The 24,659-nt window shown below is 43.7% G+C and overlaps 1 protein-coding gene across 1 annotated transcript in view; it reads right to left on the reverse strand.

Annotated features, from left to right (window-relative positions):
* The window catches only part of UBE2R2 (ubiquitin conjugating enzyme E2 R2), a 78,119-nt gene extending 54,666 nt beyond the window's left edge, over nucleotides 1–23,453 (reverse strand). The window contains exon 1 of the mRNA XM_069217297.1: nucleotides 22,540–23,453. Coding sequence (XP_069073398.1) covers nucleotides 22,540–22,716 — 177 coding nt within the window. The 5' untranslated portion in view covers nucleotides 22,717–23,453. The remainder of the gene's footprint in view (nucleotides 1–22,539) is intronic.
* Between the last annotated feature and the right edge of the window lie 1,206 nt (nucleotides 23,454–24,659).

Here is a 24,659-nt window from a genome sequence, read left to right on the forward strand (position 1 = left end):
AAAGCAGTACCAAAGCCTCAGATATCTTAACAGCTGGGACACTCAGGGGAGGGGTGCATGCAGTAGCAGCTGTTAGCCTAAAGTGGTGGGGCAGCACAGGGAACAGTAACAAAAAAATAATAATAATAAAACATAACCAACCTGCTGCCTGTCTCCTCGCAGCCTTGGTGCGAGGCTGTTCCTCTGCGGCTGGTCCACAGGCTCCCAGACTCCCTTGCACCAAACCAGACCTGCTGTCATGCTGGTTACTATCACCCGGCATGTGAGAAGCACCCAGATTGGTCTGAGTGCCTGGTTTTGCACTCCCACAGGGACTGTGAGCCTGTGCTTGCTGCTCTCCATCTGGCTATGCAACAGCTCAGGTTGGAATTTGCGGAAATCTAAGAGCGCGTAATGGGTCAGCTGTCCTTAGAAAACCAGCCAAACTCACATGGACACTTGCAGTGCCCACAACTCCTTTTCCATGATTGCTGCCCTACACCCCCGCCCCCCCCCCCCCCCCCAAAAAAAAAAAAAAGACTACGCTCCAGCTCCGTCATTAAAGATAAAATGATAATAACTTTTTTTTTTTTTAATTATCATTTATTGGTCATGTTTGTAATTGCATCTTCTGGCTCAAGCAGGGGGGCTAAACTCTTCTGCCATAACTGTGCCGCCTCTAGGTGTACGTCTCACCATGCAAGAGGCTTGTCAGTCCCAACGGGAATATATATTATGTCTGAAGTAGCGGTGTAAGCTGATGGTAATTAATTAGCTAAGGAATATAAACGTTATGAGGGTAAATAGCACTGACTGAAAGCAAATGTGTACATATGTTAGTAAAAAGTTTTTCACAATATATATTTAGAATGCAGAGTAGTAGTGCAAGGGTGTTCGCTGTAACAGCATTGTAATTCATTCGCATCATTTTGTTGGTGCAAAAGAAATGAATTGAAGTGGGGGTGGTGTGATGGGGAGCAAGGAGACACCACACATTTTACTTTTAAAGTGTTATCCTAGGTCCCTCCGTCACCTCCTATGGCCAGCCCACAGCTGCTTCGCTCCATGGATGCCTCCCCTTCCCCGCCCTCCCAAATTTACCCCTTACTTGGCCTCCGTTCTCGGTCTGCATGCCCATGCCACCTCCCTCCTGCCCTCTGTGGTTAACTTGCATGCAGACTTGATCTCCGTAGTAAACTTGCTGCTTTCTCCCACTTCTGCCTGCCTTACATTTTGTAGGCGCAGCCTTGCCTCCTCTTATGTCTGTTGTGCTGCACATGCCATCCTTCCCTCCCTCCATGTTCAGTGCACCACCCCCGACTCCCTCTTTTTGGCCCTCTGTTCTCCATCTGTATGGCTCTGCCCCCTTCCAACTGCTCTAGATAGTTTATTTGCTACCCCTGCAGGCCTCCCCTGTGTGGTTAGCTTGCTGCCCCTGCACCTGTCCCCATTCCCTCCGTTCTGCATGTCTCCTTGCCCCCCTCCCTCCTGCTTTCCAAGACACAATATGCTGTCCTCTTGGCCCTGCTTCCGTGGTCAGCTTGCTGCTCGTGCATCAACCCTTCCCCTACGCACTCTGTTTTCCACGAGTGTGCGCACCTGCCCCATTCATCCTGCCATCCCAAGTCCATTAGATTAATCTGCTCATACCAACCTTCTAAAACAGATGTGTATTGTTTAAAGTGCTCAGGGTGTCGTTTGGGAGACGTACATGAGGCATGTAGTCCTCTAGGCAGTGCTGCAGGTGTGTCTGTTCCCAGTGGTAATTCCCCATTCTTAGTCCTCTAGACAGTGCTGCAGCTGCATTTCTGTTCATACATCCACTATACTCCAAACAAAAACACATAGGTAAAAGACAATGTCATTTACAACGTCAATAGCTCTCTCACAAATGGGAGCCCTATTGCACTGCAAATGCTTGTTGGTTTGCGTAATAACATTTGACCCAGTGAACAGAACTGCATTGCACAAAGCGTACGAATCTAACTTGCCGAAAGATCACATGACTTTGGCAGTAAGGTATGCCATAGTGTTCAGTTCTCAACCCACAGCCCACATGTACCTATCCTGCAGGTCATTCCTTTGGCCATGCCCTACGCCCAGGCACCTTAGAGTCTGTGCAGTGGCCTTTCTCTAGGTTTGCTAACTTCCATGCAGAGCAATTGAACGGGGCTACACTAATTGGTGAATGAAACTAACACGTCTCCGACCCCCTCACCCCAACGAGGATCTACTGCACATGTGACACAATAAGCTAAATTTCAACCTAATTTACTATGGATTCATCAAACGGCACCAAATGTATGAATACTTCCTTTACCATTAAATTTTACCCTAATACCCCATGGGCCTGCATGAAATTGAAACCTAAATCTAGACGAAAAAAAAAGTTACGTTGCTGCCAATTTTAATGCACGTCCATCAGGCTAGTAAATCAAACATGTATTTTTTTTCTAGGTGTTAACTACAACGTCCTTCCTCTATAAGCACTTTGATGGATGCGAACAGCGTATCGGTCATTAATTTGACAGTGCACTGGTCTGTTAGTTAATAAGTGCCTCTATTGCTACAACTGTTACTCTACAAACTAAAAACTACTGGTTTTTACTAAGCGAGGGATCTGATTTATCTCGTATATAAATATTAAACAGCAGCTATAAGTTTTTGGTTTTCAATAAATACCCTAAATTTTCGTCGCTTTATGTTGCTGACAGTCTGAAAGCCAGCACAGCTTTCAAAATAAATTAAGCACATTTTCTATTTTAAACGAATAGTACAGGTTCCTAGTAATTGCGGCTATTTATAATCCAATCCAGGCATTCACATTTCTAAGGCGGAAAAAGCTTTATTTACACTGAATAATTAAACGTGTTTCAAGACCTCTGTGGTGTAGAAACTTCATTTTTAAAACAAAATAAAGCCTATACAGTGCAACTTTTTTTGTTTTACACCTGGAAGTTTTTCCCCAGTAATAGGTTTGAGTCGACTGAGCCCTTTTAGTCAAGCCTGGCGCCATTTAACTAGGTTCGGTCACAATGTGTTTGTTTTGAATGCCATTCTGTAATCAATGGAGTATCAGGTAGTCTTGGGAGTGGGACTATCTTCGCCAGTGTGGGGTGAAATGTGTGGGTTGGAAGTGTGTAGTTCTTTCACCATAACCTTCCACTGCATCAGATTTTCAAATACCACCAGACATCATACGAGTTTTAGCCTAATTTGCTAACCTGGCAGAAAGCACACCATTAGATTTGATAATGACACCCCCACTAAAGGTGTTGGAAATTGCCCCTCCAACTAGGCCACCCAACCACCACTACCCATAACCCAGATCCATAACAAGCTTTCAGCTCACTCGAACATACTGGGCGATAGGTCCTCCAAATGCTACGGCTATGCCAGAAATATCCCAATTACCTCCGCTTCCATGAGAACAGTGTTTAAGGGGGTCAGCAAACACCCATAAACGCCTACCAATTCTTGACATCTATAAGAACTAGAGACCAAGGTTAATCAATGTTGGTGTAGCTAACATGAACCCAACCACATTTTTATTGGCAGAATGTCTTTCAAATGTCAAAGTATAGATTTAAACAAATACAAATTTATCACAATTTCTTCATTTTCTGTGACAGAAAACTCCTGAACTTCCCGATAGCAAATGTTGGTACTTTACCATGTGCGAGTGGTTCTAATGTGCACGACAAGTGAAGTCAAAACTCTGACTTTGTAAGACTACCACTGCGCTAAATTCAGAGTCACATTTTGACCTGTTTATAACTATTATATATATTATTATATATAAGCCCACCCACATGATGTGATGTACAGTTATTTGTTCAACTTTGTTAACACAAGCCGGTAGGACATTCATTATTTCCCGAAAATTCCTGAGTGCCATTTTTAGAAAAATGCTACACATTTGTGCAGAGCACTTTCCTTTAAAAACACTTTAGTAAACAGTGACAGTTTTCTCGGGCATCTCTACATAAAAAAACAATTCTGTACACCGCCGGCTGTAATACTCCTTCAACACTCCCTTTGGCTCTCACTAAACACCCAAGAGATCCTTCAGGTCTACCCTCTCTTCTGGTGCTCCCTTAGGCTTAATGGGTTCTTTCTACACCAACGGGACACAGGCCGATTTCTGGAAAGCCCCCCACCACACAGACACTCATTCGGAACGACAGACACCTGTAGCAAACATGCATCTCTTGCAACCCCCCCCGCCCCCACACACACACACAAGTGGGGTACCATTTTTATCTGGAGACTTGCGAGAATGCTGTTTGGTAGAAAGAGTGTGGTTCCCAAGATTCCAGAAAATTTCCTCAGAAATGGGAGGCAATTTTTTTTTGTTTTTAGTCAAAGTTTGAGGTTTACAAATCATTGTGGCCAAGAAAACATTGTGATATGCATGCACAGTACACCATGGACTCCGCTAGATGTCTAATTTTCAGAACTGTCTGGATCTGGTTTTTCCAGGTTGCAGCCCCCAAGTCCAAAACGTACAGTCATCCACCATTGTAGGTGGTACAATTTTAGAAGTTAGCCATACTTTTGGCCCATATGCAAAAACAACCCCCCCGCTTGCCATTGGGATGAGATGCTGTAGTCTACAGGGGAGCAGGACTGATGTTTTAAGGTTAAGGGTGGGGCCTCATGTCTGGATGGGTAAGACCCACCCCATTATTTACTAAAAATATATATACATATTCCTGCCATTTATTGGGCCTCCTACCCCGCTCTCCCCCCTTCCAGGGCAATTTGGGGGCACACCTCAAATCTGTCCCAGTCATTGCTGGCATAAGACCAGGAACCCTGTTGCAGAAAAGGACTAGAGGACCTGCTGCAACTCCTCTGCACAGAACCCAAGGGTGAAAGTTAGTCTGCTTAGAACACTGTTCAACCCACAACGAATCCGAATACGAAGACAGGCAGTCTTGGCTTGTCTTAAGTCAGAGGATCCATAGCTGAACAGTCGACCCACATCATCTGTATTGGCAGTCGCCTCAGAAGTGTGAGGCACCGGACACGTGGCATTTGAACAGTCCTGCTAAGCAGTGCACCCTCTGACTGACATCATTCTGCATCTCCACAAGTGTATCCTATAAGTAAGTATGGCACACTGCGTCTAGTGGGCTTCCTAACCTCAATGCAGTGATTTAATCCAATAGCTTAATGAAGCACCTCCATTTAGTTTAGATAAACATTTTTTTTTTTTAAACCTTGGAAGATATCATGTAAAAGTATGAAAAGGTGTTTGTTGCGTTGTTCATAAGCTAAATACCTCGGATCAAGCTACCGTATTTAGAGACGAGCATTTTCTGACCTTCCTACCTCTAGGGTCAAAGCAGAGATGACACCTTCTGCCAGGCAGAATGTGGACACTGCACTGCATAAGAACTGTAAACACTCAATAGTTATTAAAATCTACCCCATTCTGACATTTCAGCATTTGAAAGTTCAGACACTGAAGACCTCCTGTGGGTAGGGGTGGGTTTTGGGCCCAAGGAGCGAGAATAAAAGGCTGCAGCACCTTCACATGAAACTAAAGGGTGCTTATTAAAATTTCACAGCAAAACAGCAGGTATCAAAGGCCAGCTCATATTGCTCAATTACCCATGCTGGTGCATCAAACATACCCAGCAAGCAGGGAGGACAATGTATCATATTCCCTCACCAGCCACAAAATTCTGTCGAGGTGAAAGAAGACATAATTTAGTAAGTTAGGACATAAATCACTGCCACCAATGATTCTATATTTAAGGAAGCACAGTAATGCGTTGCAAGTGATTGCAGAAATCTAAAAATTGTCAAGACTTTACTCTGCACAAAACATTGTTTTTAAAAGTCTACTTTAATTTCTCAGTAAATCACAGTCCTTTCACCTTAGCATTCTGCTCGACATTTTCTGAAATACCAAACTACCCTTTCTGTTGCTTGAAAATAAGAGTCTAAACAAAAAGGGAGGGAGACTGTAACCTTAGCAGAACCTGACCATGAAACAACGTCACAATACCAGTTCTCCGCATGGATAAACTACTTGGTCAACAATTATGTCATCTTGGTGGACATGCTCTATTATTTAGTACAAGCGATTATATTATTGCCATGTACGGAACACATTTTAGTTCATCCATACAACAACATGTATGCCTGAATTTGTCATGTTACAAAACGTGTTCACATCAAATTTATTTAAACAAAATAGTCTAAACACTCTTCTCCTGGTGTCAATAGTTTTTTTGTGTTTTTTTTTATTTAAATAAAGTACGGCCTATGTTGTCATGTGGTACGCCTCTATGTAGTACAGTAAACAGTCATGAAGGTACAGAGGAGCCAAATGTTGCCATGGAATATCCTCCAAACTCATTGGCCTTTGTATGCTTGGGAATATGCTGTTGTGTTAATACAAAAGGGAGGTCAACGTGTTTCCGGCAGGGTCTTGAAGCCTACTGAAATAAAAAGGTCAGGCGCTGAGAAAAATCTGTGAATAAATAATTGGCATGAATATTAACATTACATCACGAACAACCTTCAAAACATGCCAACCAGGTTTAAACGACTGAGTGACTCAAATCTGGTCCTTGTAAATATCACTTCAAGGGCGAACCAGAATAAAACCACTTTGAACCCCTCCACTGGGACATCTCCAATCCTCAAAAGAAGGCTAAAAACACTAAAAGGAGGCCTATTTAACACGAAATAAGAAACCTCTCGAAGGAGCTACCAAAAGAGACTAAATATAACAGAGGTAAAAAAATTGAATAACTGCATATATGCATCCTTATTACTCCTAAAGACTGAACCTGCTACAAAGCCTCATAGATCAGTGGTTTCCCAACCTGTTGACAAGGGTCCCTATGGTGTCTACGGCTGCCCATAAAATGTAATAATATTAACAGATTAATTAAGTGTATATAAATACAGTGGATAAATGCACAACTGAAAGTTGTAAAACATACTGTAAATAAATATCAGGGAATTTGAAAATGGAGGCCAAAAATGAAATTACTATCCTTAGATTTATGTGCGGGAGCAGTGCACGTGATTCAAACAGAATATAGCATGACAGTATGGACGATGTGTGAATTCAATTGCATTTAGAAAAGCTCCAACCTGCTTATTAAAATTATTTGTATACAAATTAAAGTGTTATTTGTGTATGTGTGGCAAATCCTTGCGTCTATTTTTTGCTTTACGGTTCAAATCGATGTTTAGGCCGTGGTCTGACTCAGTGGGACAGGGGTCAATGTCTGAAGGTTGGGGGAGGAGGGGGAGAAGGGAGGGAAGAGTTTGTGTCCAGATTCCAATAATGATTCAGTGGGTCCCCAGGTTACTGTAATCATTCAGTGGGTCCCCAGGTTACAGTAAGGATAACGTGTGTGTGTGTGGGGGGGGGGGGGGGGGGGGGAGGTCCAGAGAAGTCAAAAGTTTAAGAACCACTGTTCTAGATCTCCAAACAGAACATGGTGCAGTGCTGGGCGCAATACTGCAAGGTCAAAATACAGACAAATTGGAACTAAAAAGGCCTTCAAAACTGCTAAAACCTGGAAAAAGGGCAGTTTGTCCTCACCCACCAGGCTAACCACAACACAGAGAATCATGTGTGCCAGGAGCACTTGAACTAGCCCCCCAGGAGTACATGTGATACAATGGCCTACTGCTGATCAACAGTGGCATCATACGTCCACCTCAGCAAAAACGAGGGTTGGTCTTTTATTCTTTATTCGGCCAATAACACTATTCACCAATAGTCCAATATCTGTTCTTAAACTGATCAATCATCTGCTGGATACTGGAGGGTGGATTATCCTACATTTCACTCCTATCAAGATTACTGAATAATACTCTGATTTAGTTAAACAAAATTATCTAACAACCTACATCTAAAAATTTTAGTTCAATAAAGAGCATCTTGTACTGGTCTAATTTGTTTTCCAACCATAACCTTACCCAATAAAAGAGTAGTTTAAGAGTTGCAATGTGCATGATATTCTGTTGTGTTAGATCTAGTCGCAATGCAGTCAAAAGGGCATTTAGTATTAGGCCAGTAAAAAAAAAAAATTGTTTCAATTGTTAACAACTGTGATCAGTTGCCAAAGCCCTTAGAACAATAGAGGGCTGCGCTAACCATTTTCGCCCAATAAATCTCCAGAGTAGGTGACAATCGAAAGAAGATTTTAAAGTTCAATACAATCCCACCTCTATGGTGCAGAAGTAAGTCATCGTGGACAGCAGAGTAAGAAAAATAATGTATTTGTCAGCCGAACAGCCAAGAAATCAAACTCTTTAACATCCGCAAGAGGGATAACCTGAATACGAATTTTCCCTCAGAAAGACCCCTGGGGTGGAAGGCCTTGAATTTCATTTTATTAGTGTTAATTTGCAATCCATGTAAATACCAAACGTGAAAATTTGCTTTATTACCAAATTAATGTAAGGAGTGAATAAAGAAGAGGCAGGACACAAACTCGACGAATGCCCCTTTAAATAGGAATTATTTCTGTCAATTCACCCTGGCTACCCATCCTAACTGTGCATAACTGTTACTGTGTAGGCGTACGATTCAGGACAACAATGGTTCTAGCAGTCCTATTTCATAGAAATAGGATCACTTTTCCCCAGGATCTAGGTCAAAGGCTGCCCCCAGATTCACCAAAAAATAAATAATAAACATACATACAGGTGCTCATGGGTTAGTCAGACAGTCTTCCAGACCACTAAACATACTCTTGTTCTCCCTAAACCCTGCCTGAGGTAAGAGAAGATCCTTGTTTCTCATATCCAGTACTGCATTCTGACACAAAGCTGCCTACAAAAGATCTTTTGGCCAGTGTCAATAAAATTGATGGTCTATAATAAACCAGATTACCTCTTGTGCCTTTCTTAAATAATGGATTATTCCGGCCACACCCCTACTGCCAGGAATAGAGGAGACGGCTTCACTCTAATTTGGCGGTAGATTAACATATGGTCCCCATATTGAAGGCTCGAATCGATATAAATCTGCTGGAATTTTATCCAACCCAGACATTTTTCCCACCTTCATTGAGCCAATTCCACCAGTGTCTATTCAAGAGAGAAGACAATGTGTTTAGGGTGATCATCCTCTTTATTACATGGGATCCCGAGAGTTGTTCCAGTTGGTTGCCATATACAACTGTTTGAAGTGCATAAACCAAACCTCAGATTGTCTATGGAAATCACCTACCATAACCATCTACTTTCTGTGGCTGCAAACTTTTTTAGATTAAATAAACTTATCACTGGTAAAAATATGAAATTAATGAGTTCACAGAACTGTGCTGATACAAAATTAGTTTGCACATAAGTCATGAATAAAGAAATATTTAATGTAGTAGACACCAGATGCCTTTCAAAGAAACATTTGACACCACCTGAAATCAGGCATAAGAGTAAAAACATGTTTAAGCTAGAACTACAACGCCTACCCCAAACCAAGAGCTTTCAAACTTTGGAGGGGCCAGAGCCTAAGAAAACAGGTATTGGCAAAGCCAATGGGTCTTGCCTTTGGCTCCTATTGGCTCTGGTTTTAAGCATACTGCACCACATCACCAATGATCTTCTACATATGCACACCTACAAAATGATGGGCATTTTTTTATGTTTGGTTACCAATGCAATTTGGATTGGCAACTAAAAAAAAAAAATAAAAAAAAAAAACGCAACCATTTGCAATGCAATGGGTCTCACATTTGCTCGGGTTACAGCTATTAGAGTTGTAAATGCCTAGACTTTTCTTGCCACACAAACTGAAAATGAAAAGTAAAAAAAAAAAAAAAAAAGACAGTTGACATCAGCAAGCCTATTCACAGTGCCACCGCCACAAGAGCAAGAGACAAAAAAAGTTAGGTCACAGTCAAAGTTATCGGCAAACGTGCAATTACCCATGTAAAATGGTACATGCCCAAGGCGGTAACCAAACCACCCCAAGGTGGAGCAAACAAACCATTTGCCAACAAAATAAATAGATTTTCAAAATGCAAGCCCATGAACGAGCAAGTGATGTGCGTACGGTGGGCGGGGTTAAAAGCCCAAGTACATACCAACATGTCCGAAAAGCAGCACTTGAGTGCTGCTATGCTCAACCTTAAAAAAAAAAAAAAAAAAAAAAATTATGCTGTCTACGAGTCAGCGTGGGCTTACCAAGAACATACAGGAGCTTTGAGCCAGCCCATTGTTTACCGTTGGTTAGCTTTCACTCATTTGCCTGCTTCTTATTCATGTCCTAGATCTCCCCCAGCTGCTTGCTCGCCCTAGGTACTTCTCTTCTGCCTGCTCCACACGGCTGCCATGCCCTTTGTTTTTCCTCCAGCACCCCAACTCCCCCAGCTCACGGATGCTTCTACCCACCCATGTTGCTTCTGTTCCCCCACCGGATGGATATGGATATATATCTATATCAATCCATCAATGTTTTAGTGTATTGTTCTTTTTTTAGTTACAAATCCAACTGAAACCAGTAACTAAAAAAGGAAAAGCATGACTAACAACCATTGGCAAAGCCAACAGGCCCCAAAGGTGAGACCTTTTGGCTTTGCCGATATTTGTTTCTTTTAGCATGTTTACTTGCTCTCCCGCAAGTGCTGCTTCCTGGCTGAAATCACCACACTCCCCTCTTTGCAGCTTCCCCATACTCCCCACTAGACTGTTGCTTTTCCTGTCCCTCCACATCAAGTATTTGCCGTCACCTCCCATTGCTGCTGAGCATACACCTAACCCCAGCTCCACCCCCCCCCAAAAATGTAATTCCTTTAAAATTATTGGGAGGATCTAGCAGCTGCATATTACTTTGGTAAATGACAGGTTTTTGTAATCTCAAAAACGATCAACCAAATATCTATAATTGAATGTTTGTGAAAAGTGATATATTGGCATTGTGCTGAACTACTGCTACACCAATGAAGTCTAATCTGTACACTCATTAAAAACATGGAACACATGCAGCCTGCCCAAACTGAAAGACCATAACTGGCACTGGCCACATAAGCAAACCATCGAATTCAGGATAATAAGGGAACTGAAAGCAGTAGTGCTTCAATTAGATCTCAGACTTGGGATAGCACAGACTAAACCTCAACGTGGTAAATAGAAAAAAGTGCATGCTTACCTACCACTAATACACCTGGATTCCCCTTTAACTAAACATACTAAGAAGACCTCAACTGCCGAGAAGGAAGCCAACACTGAACACAGCAGATAATTAGGGCCAAAACACAAATTCATGTCCAGAGGGGGCGGATGTTACCAGTAGAATCCAACGCGTGTAGAAAAAAAAAAACGGAGAAAAAAAAAACGTTGTCCTTAAGAAGCTCAAGTCAGGTTCGGATAAACAAAGAACCAACTTACCCATTTGCATAAATATTACAAAAATGCACCCAAACGGTACAGTTGTCATGACAACCAAAAGCTGATCATACGGATTCTGCAGCAGCAACTTCACCTATTTTGCATTGTCCCTGAAGATGAAGTTGACAATGTTGCTTTATAGAGTGGATGTACAGCTTTACATCAGGAGTTCCCTTATAAGAAAAGCAGTGATAGAGTTAAATCGTTTACGTTTCCTACAGTGGAAAGGCTTTATTTAGTGTCACTACCTGCCAGACAACTGTAACATGGCACATTGCAAGTTACCCCTCACATACACAGAACAGCAGAAAAACAGGCATCAGCTGCGTTTCATTCAGTGTTTACGACAGTCTGCGGTTATTGTGCAGGAAGTGTTGTAACGGTTGGGCTTCTGCAGGGCACAAGTTGGGGGTGGATGCAGGTGTAAGGAATCCCACCTCAATTAGATGGGAGGACTGTTGCCCTTAGCCTTAAGGTCTGAGGAGGCTATGGTGTTTTCTGGGGTCACCTTGTGTCTCACACACAGTCTGCTCATATTTTCCTATCGATGCATAGCATTGCATACACTTGGATGGCGATCTTGGGTGCTTTCAATCGGCTGTAGATTGGTCTTTATTTGTGGTTATGGCCCACCAGGAGGCTACCTTTGAATCTCTCAACTGTGCCCCATTAACTCTTCTGTCTTAAAGAGGTGGTAAAGTAGGAAAGAAACATTAAGTGGTTAACTTTTAAAAATTTAAATATATCCAGCAAACTTTAGTCTGTAATACACATTTAAAATATAATTATTAAGTTCTACATCTTCGTTTAAAGAATGCCACAGTAATTATATAAATGTAAACAAAAAAAAGAAGAATTAAAAATCTACTCAAACTAACCCAAAAACGGTTAATCTTTCTGCGTGACTGCATACAGTTTTACCCCAGGTGATCACTTCAGAGAATAAACTTCTCATGCCATGTCACATTTTTAAATGAATCCCAAATAATTAGCTTTAATATAGTGATCAATGTGTAACAAAATATGGGAGTAGAATTTTTGGAGCCCAACACCCAGGTCACAGTGGATCAAGGATAACAAGGTTGTATGGGTTTTGTGCAGTAGACGAGTAGGCCAGGTCAAATCTCTGCATCACAAACCATTTGGATGCGGGTTTACAACACATTATGCTTACAAGTGAGGTTGCAAGAACTGGTTTGCCACTAAGTCATGATTTATGTCCAAATTGTTCATAAAATTAATTACTGCAAAGCCAGTACTATTAGAGTGGGGTCTCTAAAGAAATGAAGTGAGCTTGCATTTCTGACAGTGGTTGCAATATAAAAATATATACAAGTTTTCAAATTTAACAATGAGATATATATTACCAAGTGGCTGTCGCCACAAGGTAGTTCTAAGAGTTAGGACCAAGTTTCCATAGAAGAAGCGTTTTTTACTTGCCTATATCTTTAGCACCATCTGATGAATCTTCATAAAAATTTACCAAAGAAGTGCCCCGGCGATTTTTGTTACACAAAGTTTCGGAGTGGTAAGAGGAAAAAAAAAAAAAAAAAAAAAAAAAAAAGGCAGGGGGGGGGGGGGGTTCAATAAAATTGCGTTTCCCGTGGTATTTCTTATTGAACCCTTAGACACAACTACAGCTCAAACCACCAGACAGAATTACATCAAATTTGGCAGAAAACTAGCTTTTGGTATGCAGATTGTGCTTTCGCTTATTTTATGTAAATCTGTTCAGTAGTTTTGGAGATATTCAAAAAGGGAAAATAAATGTGTGCATCTCTGGCCGTGCCAACTTCGAAAAAAAAAAAAAAAGACACGCTTTTTCAGGGATGTGCACAGCTCTGATTGGTTGCCAACACTTTAAACCAGGAAGTGTTGGCAGCCATCTTGGGGCTCAGCTTCAGCAGTCCCACAACAAAAAATAAATACAGGGCACAGGCTCCCATGCTTCATTCTGAAGCCCCCGGGGTGGGTCAAGTCCCTGGGGCATCACTAATTTAATGCTGCGGGCTGCTCGCCCCCTCTTTCTGTAGCCCCGGGGACAACCACCACCCCGGGACTTTACAGAAATGTGCTGCGGGGACCACCACCTCTCCAGGTCGTCACAGAAATATGGTGCAGGGGGCCAGAGCTTAAAAAAAAAAAAAAAAAAAAAAAAAAAAAAAAAAAAAAAAAAAATGTCCCACCACCTCCAGGCAGTTTGGAGTGCAAACCACGCAAAGGCATTGTTCCCTAAGAATAGCAAACGTGCTGCTGTAGCAACTTTGCTCGAGACTCTAATTTAGACAAAATGTACCATATTCAAAGTCCACTGGCATTAGGTGAGACTGTCAATGGCAGAAACCTGTGCAATATCTAGCCAAAGAACATCTTCTGACAGAAGTCAAGTAGCAGCCCTTACTTACTAAATCTTACCCGAGATTGTATTTCTGACATTAGTTAAGGCATGTCAGATGTAGATTATAAGCATCAAGGCATGCATCTCAGATGTTTGCCTATGAACATATAAGGTGAAAGGACATTTCAGACTATACTGTTTTGGTTATAAGTCTGTATTTGTTTTTATTCAACCTTGACATGGTGTTAAGTGGACACTTGTCCAAGACTGATGTCGTATCGGGTGTTATATTTATGTCTTTAGCTGAATGACTTGACACTTTCACAGTTCTTAGAAAAACGACATCTGCATTAATGGCAGACAATACAATGATTCTACGTATACTGAAGAAAAACGGCGACTCCCTTTACCTAAAACTGAGAAGACGGCGACCCGAGATGGAGTCTGGGACTACCTAATAATGAATTCAGACCTTGAAGACATTACAAAATTCATCAAGGCCCCACAAAAGGAACACAACAGAATCAAAAATCAAGTCAAACAATTCTTATAATTTGCTGGTCATGTTTCTCAGCCTTTAGCACAGCAGAAACAGATACATACCACATTATGCTTACAAATTCAGGCTGAAGTAATTTAAGATGCAACAGGGTAGGTCTGCAGAGACAGTCAATGAATTAAAAAACAGTTTCCTAGGTGCTATATATATATATATATATATATATATATCTCTCACAAAACAAAAACAAGCATAGGAAAAGACAATAGGTCTCATTAATGGAAGGGCAACTGGCTTTCCCAATGTGTTTTACTCATGTTGTACACCAGTGTAGCTGCTGTTCAGCATGACCAGAAGTTAGTGGCATAAAGGAGAGTGGCGTGGCCTGGAGTGGAAGAGCGCAGAGTTGCGTGCCATAGAACAGAGTGCAGTGGCATAGATTGGAGTAAAGTAATGTGGAGTGACGCAGAGTGCAGTAGGGAATGGTAGAGTGCTATACAGCAGAGTAGGTTGTCAGAGTGGAGTGGCACAGTGGAGAAGTGCAGCAGAGTGGAATGGCATAGGGTGAAGTAGTTTTGAAGAGTGCAGTGGAATGGTATAGAGTCCCATAGAGTGGCAGAATGGAGTACTGTCATAGACTAGAGTTGAGTAAAGTGGCATGGAGCGGTGTCAAGGAAGTTGCATAGAGCGTTGCAGAAGGTAGGAGAGCATTGTAGAGTGGCAGTGGGTAGAGTAGAGAGGAGTAGACTTTAATAAAGCAGAGTACCACAGTGGAGTGTAAGGGCGTAGAGTACAGTGGTGAGGAGTAAAGTGGTGCAGGGTGCACTTGTTTTGCGTAAAGTGTTGTAGAGTGCATTGAGAAGAGTGCAGTGGCACAGCCCAGAGTGCAGTGCCATAGAGTAGATTATTTTAGAGTACAGTGAAGTGGCGTAGAATCAAGTGGTGCAGGGTAAAGTGACAGTTGTGTAGGGAAGACTGCAGTAAGGCAGGGAGGAATGGCAGAGTGTAGTAGCAAAGAGCGACAGATTAGTAGGCTAGCACTGTAGTGCGGTTACAGTGCCATAGAGTACAATGGCAGAGTGGTTCAGAATAGAACACAGTGGCGCAGAGTAAAGCGCAGCAGTCCATAGTTATCCGGCGTAGAGTGCACTGGCATAGAGCGGTGCAAAGTAGAGTTCCGTACAGAGCAGAGAGTACAGAGTGTAGTGGCATAGTGCAAAGTGGTGCAGCGGAACAGAGTGCAGTGCCCTAGGGTGATGTGGAGTTTAGTAGTGCAGAGTAGACTAATGTGGCAAAGAGCAGTGGTTCCCTACCAACCTGTGGTCCAGGGAACCCTGGGGGTCCGCAAAGCCTCCTCAGGGGGTCCATAACTACTTAGAAAATGTACTAATTTCTACAGATTATGTCCCCGGTGTAAGGAAATGCCTCCTTGGCATGGTTACCCTATGACTTTTTGCCTTTGCTGATGCTATGTTTTGATTTGAAAGTGTGCTGAGGCCTGCTAACCAGGACCCAGCACCAGTGTTCTTTCACATACCTGTACTTTTGTTTTCACAATTGGCACACCCTGGCATCCAGGTAAGTCCCTTGTAACTGGTACCCAGGGCCCTGATGCCAGGGAAGGTCTCTAAGGGCTGCAGCATATCTTATGCCACCCTGGGGACCCCTCACTCAGCACAGACACACTGCTTGCCAGCTTGTGTGTGCTGGTGAGGACAAAACGAGTAAGTCGACACGGCACTCCCCTCAGGGTGCCATGCCAACCTCACACTGCCTATGCAGTATAGATAAGTCACCCCTCTAGCAGGCCTTACAGCCCTAAGGCAGGGTGCACTATACCACAGGTGAGGGCATAGGTGCATGAGCACTATGCCCCTACAGTGTCTAAGCAAAACCTTAGACATTGGAAGTGCAGGGTAGCCATAAGAGTATATGGTCTGGGAGTCTGTCAAACACGAACTCCACAGCACCATAATGGCTACACTGAAAACTGGGAAGTTTGGTAGCCAACGTCTCAGCACAATAAATGCACACTGATGCCAGTGTACATTTTATTGTAACATACACCCCAGAGGGCACCTTAGAGGTGCCCCCTGAAACCTTAACCAACTACCCGTGTAGGCTGACTGGTTTTAGCAGCCTGCCACACTCGAGACATGTTGCTGGCCACATGGGGAGAGTGCCTTTGCCACTCTGTGGCTAGTAACAAAGCCTGTACTGGGTGGAGATGCTTATCACCTCCCCTTGCAGGACTGGAACACCTGGCGGTGAGCCTTTAATGGCTCACCCCCTTTGTTACAGCATCACAGGGCATTCCAGCAAGTGGAGTTGCCCGCCCCCTCCGGCCACGGCCCCACTTTTGGCGGCAAGGCCGGAGGAGATAATGAGAAAAACAAGGAAGAGTCACTGACCAGTCAGGACAGCCCCTAAGGCAACCTGAGCTGAAGTGACTGACTTTTAGGAATCCTCCATCTTGCAGATGGAGGATTCCTCCCCCCCCCCCCCCAATAGGGATAGGAATGTGACCCCCTCCCCTTGGAGGAGGCACAAAGAGGGTGTAGCGACCCTCAGGGCTAGTAGCCATTGGCTACTGCCCTCCCTGACCTAAACACACCCCTAAATTCTGTATTTAGGAGCTCCCCTGAACCTAGGAACTCAGATTCCTGCAACCTAAGAAGAAGAGGACTGCTAAGCTGAAAAACCCTGCAGAGAAGACGGAGATACCAACTGCTTTGGCCCCAGCTCTACCGGCCTGTCTCCCCCCTTCTGAAGAAACTGCTCCAGCGACGCTCTCCCCAGGGACCAGCGACCTCTGAATCCTCAGAGGACTGCCCTGCTCTAGAAGGACCAAGAAACTACAGAGAACAGCGGCCCTGTTCACCAAAGACTGCAACTTTGTTTCCAAAGGAGCAACTTTAAAACAACTGCGTTTCCCGCCGGAAGCGTGAGACTTGCTACTCTGCACCAGACGCCCCCGGCTCGACTTGTCGAGAACAAACACTTCAGGGAGGACTCCCCAGCGACTATGAGACCGTGAGTAGCCAGAGTTGCCCCCCCTGAGCCCCCAAAGCGACGCCTGCAGAGGGAATCCAGAGGCTCCCCCTGACCGCGACTGCCTGACTCCCAGATCCCGACTCCTGGAAAAGACCCTGCACCCTCAGCCCCCAGGACCTGAAAGATCGGAACTCCAGTGCAGGAGTGACCCCCAGGAGGCCCTCTCCCTTGCCCAGGTGGTGGCTACCCCGCGGAGCCCCCCCCCCCTTGCCTGCATCGCTGAAGAGACCCCTTGGTCTCCCATTGATTCCAATTGAAAACCCGACATGTGTTTGCACACTGCACCCGGCCGCCCCCGTGCTGCTGAGGGTGTACTTTCTGTGCTAACTTGTGTCCCCCCCCCCCCCCGGTGCCCTACAAAACCCCCCTGGTCTGCCCTCCGAAGACGCGGGTACTTACCTGCTGGCAGACTGGAACCGGGGCACCCCCTTCTCCATTGAAGCCTATGCGTTTTGGGCACCACTTTGAGCTCTGCACCTGACCGGCTCTGAGCTGCTGGTGTGGTAACTTTGGGGTTGCTCTGAACCCCCAACGGTGGGCTACCTTGGACCCAAACTTGAACCCCGTAGGTGGTTTACTTATCTGCAAGAACTACCAATTACTTACCTCCCCTACGAACTGTGAAAATTGCACTGTCTAGTTTTAAAATAGCTATATGTGTTTTATGTGAAAAGTATATATGCTATTGTGATTATTCAAAGTTCCTAAAGTACTTACCTGCAATACCTTTCGTGCAAAGTATTACATGTAGAATTTGAACCTGTGGTTCTTAAAATAAACTAAGAAAATATATTCTTCTACACAAAAACCTATTGGCCTGGATTTGTCTCAGAGTGTGTGTTCCTCATTTATTGCCTGTGTGTATGTACAACAAATGCTTAACACTACTCCTTTGATAAGCCTACTGCTCGACCACACTACCACAAAATAGAGCATTAGTATTATCTCTTTTTGCCACTATCTTACCTCTAAGGGGAACCCTTGGACTCTGTGCATACTATTCCTTACTTTGAAATAGTGCATACAGAGCCAACTTCCTACACCCGGCTACAGTAGTGCGGAGTAGACTAGAGTAAGAGTATGCATGATATGCAGGGCACTGTCATTACAGACAACACATTTTCAATTGAAATGACCATTACATTTGCGCTGACATACAGTTTTACTGATAAAAGTACACAGCCCACAAATGATAATGCGTGGGAATATCACCTACTGTATTGATAACTTTAAACTAGTGGTTGGCACTACACTTCAGAATTACCAATAAATTTGTGCTTCACTGGTGCTTTTCTAATTCTGATATATTCTGAAATAGCTGCACGTTTAGCTAACAGACATTTAAATGTGTGCTAGAGAAGAAAAAAAAAAAAACATTCTACATCCTTCCTCCAGCACACTCCTAGTAGACAACACGACTGGCACATAAATTCTCTCACTTTGAAGTCAGAAAGATTGGAACACACAAAGCTTCCTTAGTAGACAGAGCCTCAAATCTGACCTCAGTCCTTGAATGCACAGCATATGTGACAAGATTAAAAAGACAGACCCATTCACAGAAATTGAGCACCCTGAAAGATACAGTAAACAAGGGACGCTCCATGGGAAGGACGAATTACAACTTGACAGCTTAAAAGGAAAGCTTAATGGTCCTGGTGCCCGATCCCTTGGGCTACATTCTATATATACACACACGCAACTATATATCTATCTATCTCCTCATGGCTGTCGCCAGTAGGTAGTTACAGTTAGGACCTAGTTTTCATAGGAAAAAAAAAAAATGTTTTTGACTTTGCTATATCTTTGGCATTGTTTGACGACTTCATTAAACTTTCCAAAAAAGGTGTGTCCAAGGGTCTTGTTGTACATGGATAGTTTCAGGGGGATCTATCAAGCGGGCTGAGAAAAAGGGGTGGGTGAGTCAAAAAAAAAGTGTATTTTCCTTTTTAATTCTCAATGTATGTACTCTACCACATTACTACACTTGCTGAAGCTGGCACTCAACAGCATGTCAATAGCTACACAAAACATCCAAATTTAGCCCCAGTTATGGTCACTCTTCTATTATGCATGTGGAATACCCACAGATCTAACGAGCATACTTTACATAGCATGTACATCACACACACAAAAAAATAATTATATATATATCATGCTTAGTGTCTGTGAACAACTGTTTAGATGGCAAAGTGAACAAAAGGGCCCAAAATTAACCAAATGCATTCCATCATGCACTACATTTCATGACGCTTTCTATACAAGTGTATCCAGTTTAATGCTTCACGATTACTTTGTATTTTTGTCCGTGCATATGGGAGCGTTCCAGTTGTGTTTTTAATGCCAGACAGCGATGGGGCCAGAAAGTTACAGTAGGCTGAAGCTCTCAAACGGGCGGAGGAGACGCCAAAGGCAATAACAACAAATACAACTCCTCGCCGTGGACCAAGACAACACAAGCATCACCAGATGTGAAATAAACAGTTCAACGGGGATAATATCAGGAGTTAAGAGTTCTCTAGCTCACTGAGAATGGCAATACCCCTCAGAATACATACCACACTACCCTTTCATGTCTCAGCAAGCATTTCTGCTGCCCTTATACTTATGCATAAGGGGAGCGGCCCCTTGGGCATGGGCTGCTACCCAGGGGGGCAAAGTATTTTTAGACCGTTTCTGTTAAAATTAGGCCGATCTGGCTTGGGGGTTACCCCCTAGACACCAGGGACATATTTTTGTTTATATTTACTTTTGGTTTTTTTTATATATGGGGAGCGACCCCTTAGGCAAGGGTCACTCCCCTGGGGGGCAAATTGTATTTAGGCCATTTCTGCGCCCCCTCCCCCCCCCCCCGGGAGCAGATTGGCCTATTTTTACTAGGTCGATCTACCACCAAGGGGGTCAGAAACCGCTAGACACCAGGGATATTTAATTTTTTTGCGTCAATGTCATGCCAGGGGAGCGACCCCTTAGGCAAGAGTCGTTCCCCTGCGGGGACAAATTTATTTTTGCCCATTTCTACCCCCTTGGGGGCAGATCGGCCTATTTTTGGACAAGGTTCCCTCCCCATGGGGAGGCATTGTTGGACATATCAGATCGGCCTATTTTTGGAAGGCCCGTCTGCCCCCAAGGGGGGCAGAAAGCCCACCAGAGACCAGGGAAGATCCCCCCCCCCCCAAAAAAAAATAAGAGGGTGGGTGTAAGGCACTTGGCCCACCTACACAAGTGAGGTATCATTTTTACCAGGAGAATGAGGGGAAGAAATGTTGGGTGGTAGAGAGATATATATATATATATATATATATATATATATATATCTCACACACCGACATCTATTTGAGAAATACCATGTAATTCACACGCTAGTATGGGCACCCCGGAATTCACAGATGTGCAAATAACTACTGTTTCTCAACACCTTATATTGTACCCATTTTGGAAAATACAAAGGTTTATTCGATACCTATTTTTCACTCTTTATATTTCAGCAAATGAACTGCTGAAAACCGATTGCAAGGTGCAGCTAATTTATTGGCTCTGGGTACCTAGGATTTTTGATAAACCTACAAGCCCTATATATATATATATCCCCGAAACCAGAAGAGTCCAGCAGACATAACAGTGTATTGCTTTCAAAAATCTGACATTGCAGGAAAAAGTTAGAGTTAAACGTGGAGAAAAATGGCTGTTTTTTCACCTCAATTTCAACATTTTTTTTATTTAAGTTGTTATTTTCTGTGGGGAAACCCTTGTAGGATCTACACAAATGACCCCTTGCTGAATTCAGAATTTTGTCTAGTTTTCAGAATGTTTAGCTTTCTGGGATCCAGCATTGGTTTCACACCCATTTCTGTCATTAACTGGAAGGAGGCTGAAAGCACAAAAAATAGTAAAAATTGGGTATGGCTCAGTAAAATGCCAAAATTGTGTTGAAAAATTGTGTTTTCTGATTCAAGTCTGCCTTTTCCTGAAAGCTGGGAAGATGACGATTTTAGCATCGCATACCCTTTGTTGATGCCATTTTCAGGGAAAAACCACACGCTTTCTTCTGAAGCACACCCCCCCCCCCCGTTTTTTTTTTAAAGAAAAAAAAAACAAAAACAAAAAAAAACACATTTGCGCTGTATTTTAGATAATTTATTGGTCTCCTTCATGGGAACCCACAAAGTCTGGGTAACACTAGAATCCCTAGTATGTTGGGAAAAAAAAAAAAAAACGCTAATTTGGCGTGGGTAGGTTATGTGGACAAAATGTTATGAGGGCCTAAGCGCTAACAGCCCCATACAGCCAAAAAGGCTTGGTACCTGAGGGGGAAAAGGCCTGGCAGCGAAGGGGTTATCGACACTTTGAATTGTAGTAGTTGGTAACCAATGCTGGATCTTTGTACAAGTTTCAGTGTTTTGAGGCGTATTATAGAAGGCATGGACTTCACAAAATAAAATAAAAAACTATACTAGTAACTTCACTCGAGGGGCTACGCACGTACGTGGTTACTAAGGAGTATTTGTTTTCTGCCAGAGCATGTTGCTTAAGCTTTAAAAATATATTGTTTCACAAATTGTTTTCACGATATCTGAGAGAGTAATGATGGTGCTAGGTTTGAGACGGACAAATCAAAATGAGAAAATATACAGGAACTCAAACTACATATCCGACGCAAATATGGCACACTGCCGGACAGCGGTAATGAAAGCTATGGAATATAATTGCGAAACTATGGGCATCGATGAGAACAATATAATTCAGTGTCTAACACTACGGCTGAGGTTTGGTGAAAGTATCTTGCTTGTTCTAAGAATGGCGTGGCAAATCCTTAAGTTTGTTAGGGAACATGCATGAATGTGGCTTTTTTTATTCTTATAAACAACTCGATTCGTAGAGTCTAACTGGGACAGCAGAAAGTTGTCATACATTATCCCCTCAACCATAAAGTACTCATTACTTAAGAAGTCAAAGAGCAGAGCAGAGCTATAGCGAGACAAATAGCACATTAAACCATCAATAAATGTAAATCCTAGCACTACAGATTTAGAATTCACCCATGCAATACATACGAGAAGCTACGTTTTACATTTTCAACGGGAGATTTCGCCTACCATAACGCGGCCATAAGGGAGATCATTTACATCACAGTACCCTGCACTAGGTGGAGATTTGGACGTGTGATCCCCATGTTTGCGCGAGTTACGCCACCGGTAACCTACCAAGTAAACAATGCGCGGCGGGGCTCGCGGCTGCCACCCCGTGACGTGGGCGCGCAACAGCACAGGAGGGGACCCACAAGGGTAGACGTGTTTACCTTGAAGTAGCCCCCCTCGTAGAGAGTATTGGGGGGCCCGAAGATCGCCACCTCCCAGTTATAGAGGTCTGACTCGTCCACCAGCGTGATCCTGAAACCTTCGACTGGCTCCTCCTGCAGGGACTTGAGCTCCAGCATCAGGGCCTTCTGCGAACTGGTCACCTGCTGGTGTGCCATGCTGGCGAGAGGGCCGCAGAGAGCGGCAGGGGCTCTTCAGCCGATCTAGGAAGGTGGGGGGGTTCCTTGCCCAGGTGTCTTTTGAAGGGTCACCTCCCCCCAAGGCAGAGCGCAGTTCTTACTAGGAGTGTGCGAGGGGTACCCTCACCCTATAGTCACTGGCAGGCATCCCAGGTTGAGGGGTACGGGGTGCTTGGTGGCCTCGCCACCCGGTTTCTTTTCCTGGCGCTTCTTGGTCAGGGGGCCCGGGTTCAGTGACGCAGGCGGGAGGGCAGCTGAGCCCCGGCGCGTGGCGCTGACAGCAGCCGGTGTCCGCGGGACACAGAGCGCGCTTGTGTGTGTCACAGAGGTACGCTGCGGTAGAGCTCCCGCGGGCTATGTCTCTCTATTGTTTCACCGCACCTTCCCGGGCCCCGGGGAGCACCGGCACAGCGGGCCGCCGCCGCGGAGCCTGCCACCGGGTGGAGGCACTGAGGCTCGCGCTGCGCGTCGGCTCGTGCCCTTATTGTTGTGCTAATAAAGGCTGAGCTTCCGGTCGCGCGGTGTTTCCGTCCGCGATCGCTGTTTGTCCCTCGCCACCACCCGTAGCCTTCCTTGACGGGGACCGGTTCAGGAGGTTTGACGTCCTGACTCCCTTCCCCACAATTCCAGCTGCTTCGGCTGACTGCAGCACCCCGCTCTTTCTCTCACCGGTCCTCTTCACTGCTCTGCACCTTTCTAATACTTCCTTTTGTGACGTAAAATATAGACGGTGACGTCATGACGCCACTCTACAACGTACGATCAGCTGTTCCTTCCTCTCTATGATCGCCTTCCCGAGAGGCGTTGAACTGAAATAGAAGAAAGACTAGGCTATATAGGTTTTCTGACAGCTTCATGGTATTCTTGGTAAATGGACAGTATACAATTCTGTCAGGACCGGAGGCTCGAATTATGTTTCTCTTTCTTTTACTGTATTTTCAACAGCCAATAAAAATTAAACATGGGGTGGACGTGGTTGATATCACCTCAATAAAGGGCCACAAGGACAGGCAGATATGCGAAGACCCACAAGGTAAGAGCCCTCCTGTAACAAACACAATGGACTAGAGCAACCTTGTGTCAAATATGGCAGTATATGCCCTTGTAAAGAATACCTGGTGAAACACAAGAATGAAAATGGAAAACTTAAAGCCTGCTATAATACTGAACATGCACACTTTATGCTGTATTTGTTATTCAGTTGCTTGTACTACAGTATAGTCGATGTAAAGCTTCCCCGCAAGTAATGTTGTTCCTTCTGCTCAGTCTGTCATTGAATGATCCCAAGGGAAAAGCTAACTGTAGATCTCAACCACCACACGTTCTGCACAGGAACAGTAACAAGCTCAGGCATTGACAACGCACCAACCACGTACAGGAGGCGGCATAACAAAGAGCCCCACACTCCTCTTCTCACAGAATGTTACTTTATAAATGTTTTTTTTTGCTTTCTGGGAATGTATTGTTATGCAGTAATTTTTACTGTGACTTTGCCGGTCTGTTGCTGTGCACAGCTGGTCTTTTAAATGGGTTGTATTACTCGCCGGCTAGTATGCAGTCTGCAAGTGTCCGATTTCACCAACCATATCACTAAAGAGTTCTTATGGTGCCGGAAAAGGAAGAAAAAGAGCCATTCATGATTTACACACCTACAACCGTCCGTTATATCAGCCACCTTCACATACTGAAAAATTGAGGAAAGATATATCAATGTTAAAAAAAGTCCACTTATTAATTAACATCAAATATTATAAATCTTGAAAGTCTGTGTTTATACAATCCGAATTTACTTCTCATATGCCCATTATTATATTCCTTGCCCATATATTTCCTTACTATGTATTTACATATCTATTTATTTATTACTCTAGTCCTACTGTACTAGAGAATAAATAAATACAATTACATCTATAAATAAAATT

Source organism: Pleurodeles waltl, chromosome 1_1 (genome assembly GCF_031143425.1).
Source record: "Pleurodeles waltl isolate 20211129_DDA chromosome 1_1, aPleWal1.hap1.20221129, whole genome shotgun sequence".
Classification (NCBI taxonomy): domain Eukaryota; kingdom Metazoa; phylum Chordata; class Amphibia; order Caudata; family Salamandridae; genus Pleurodeles; species Pleurodeles waltl.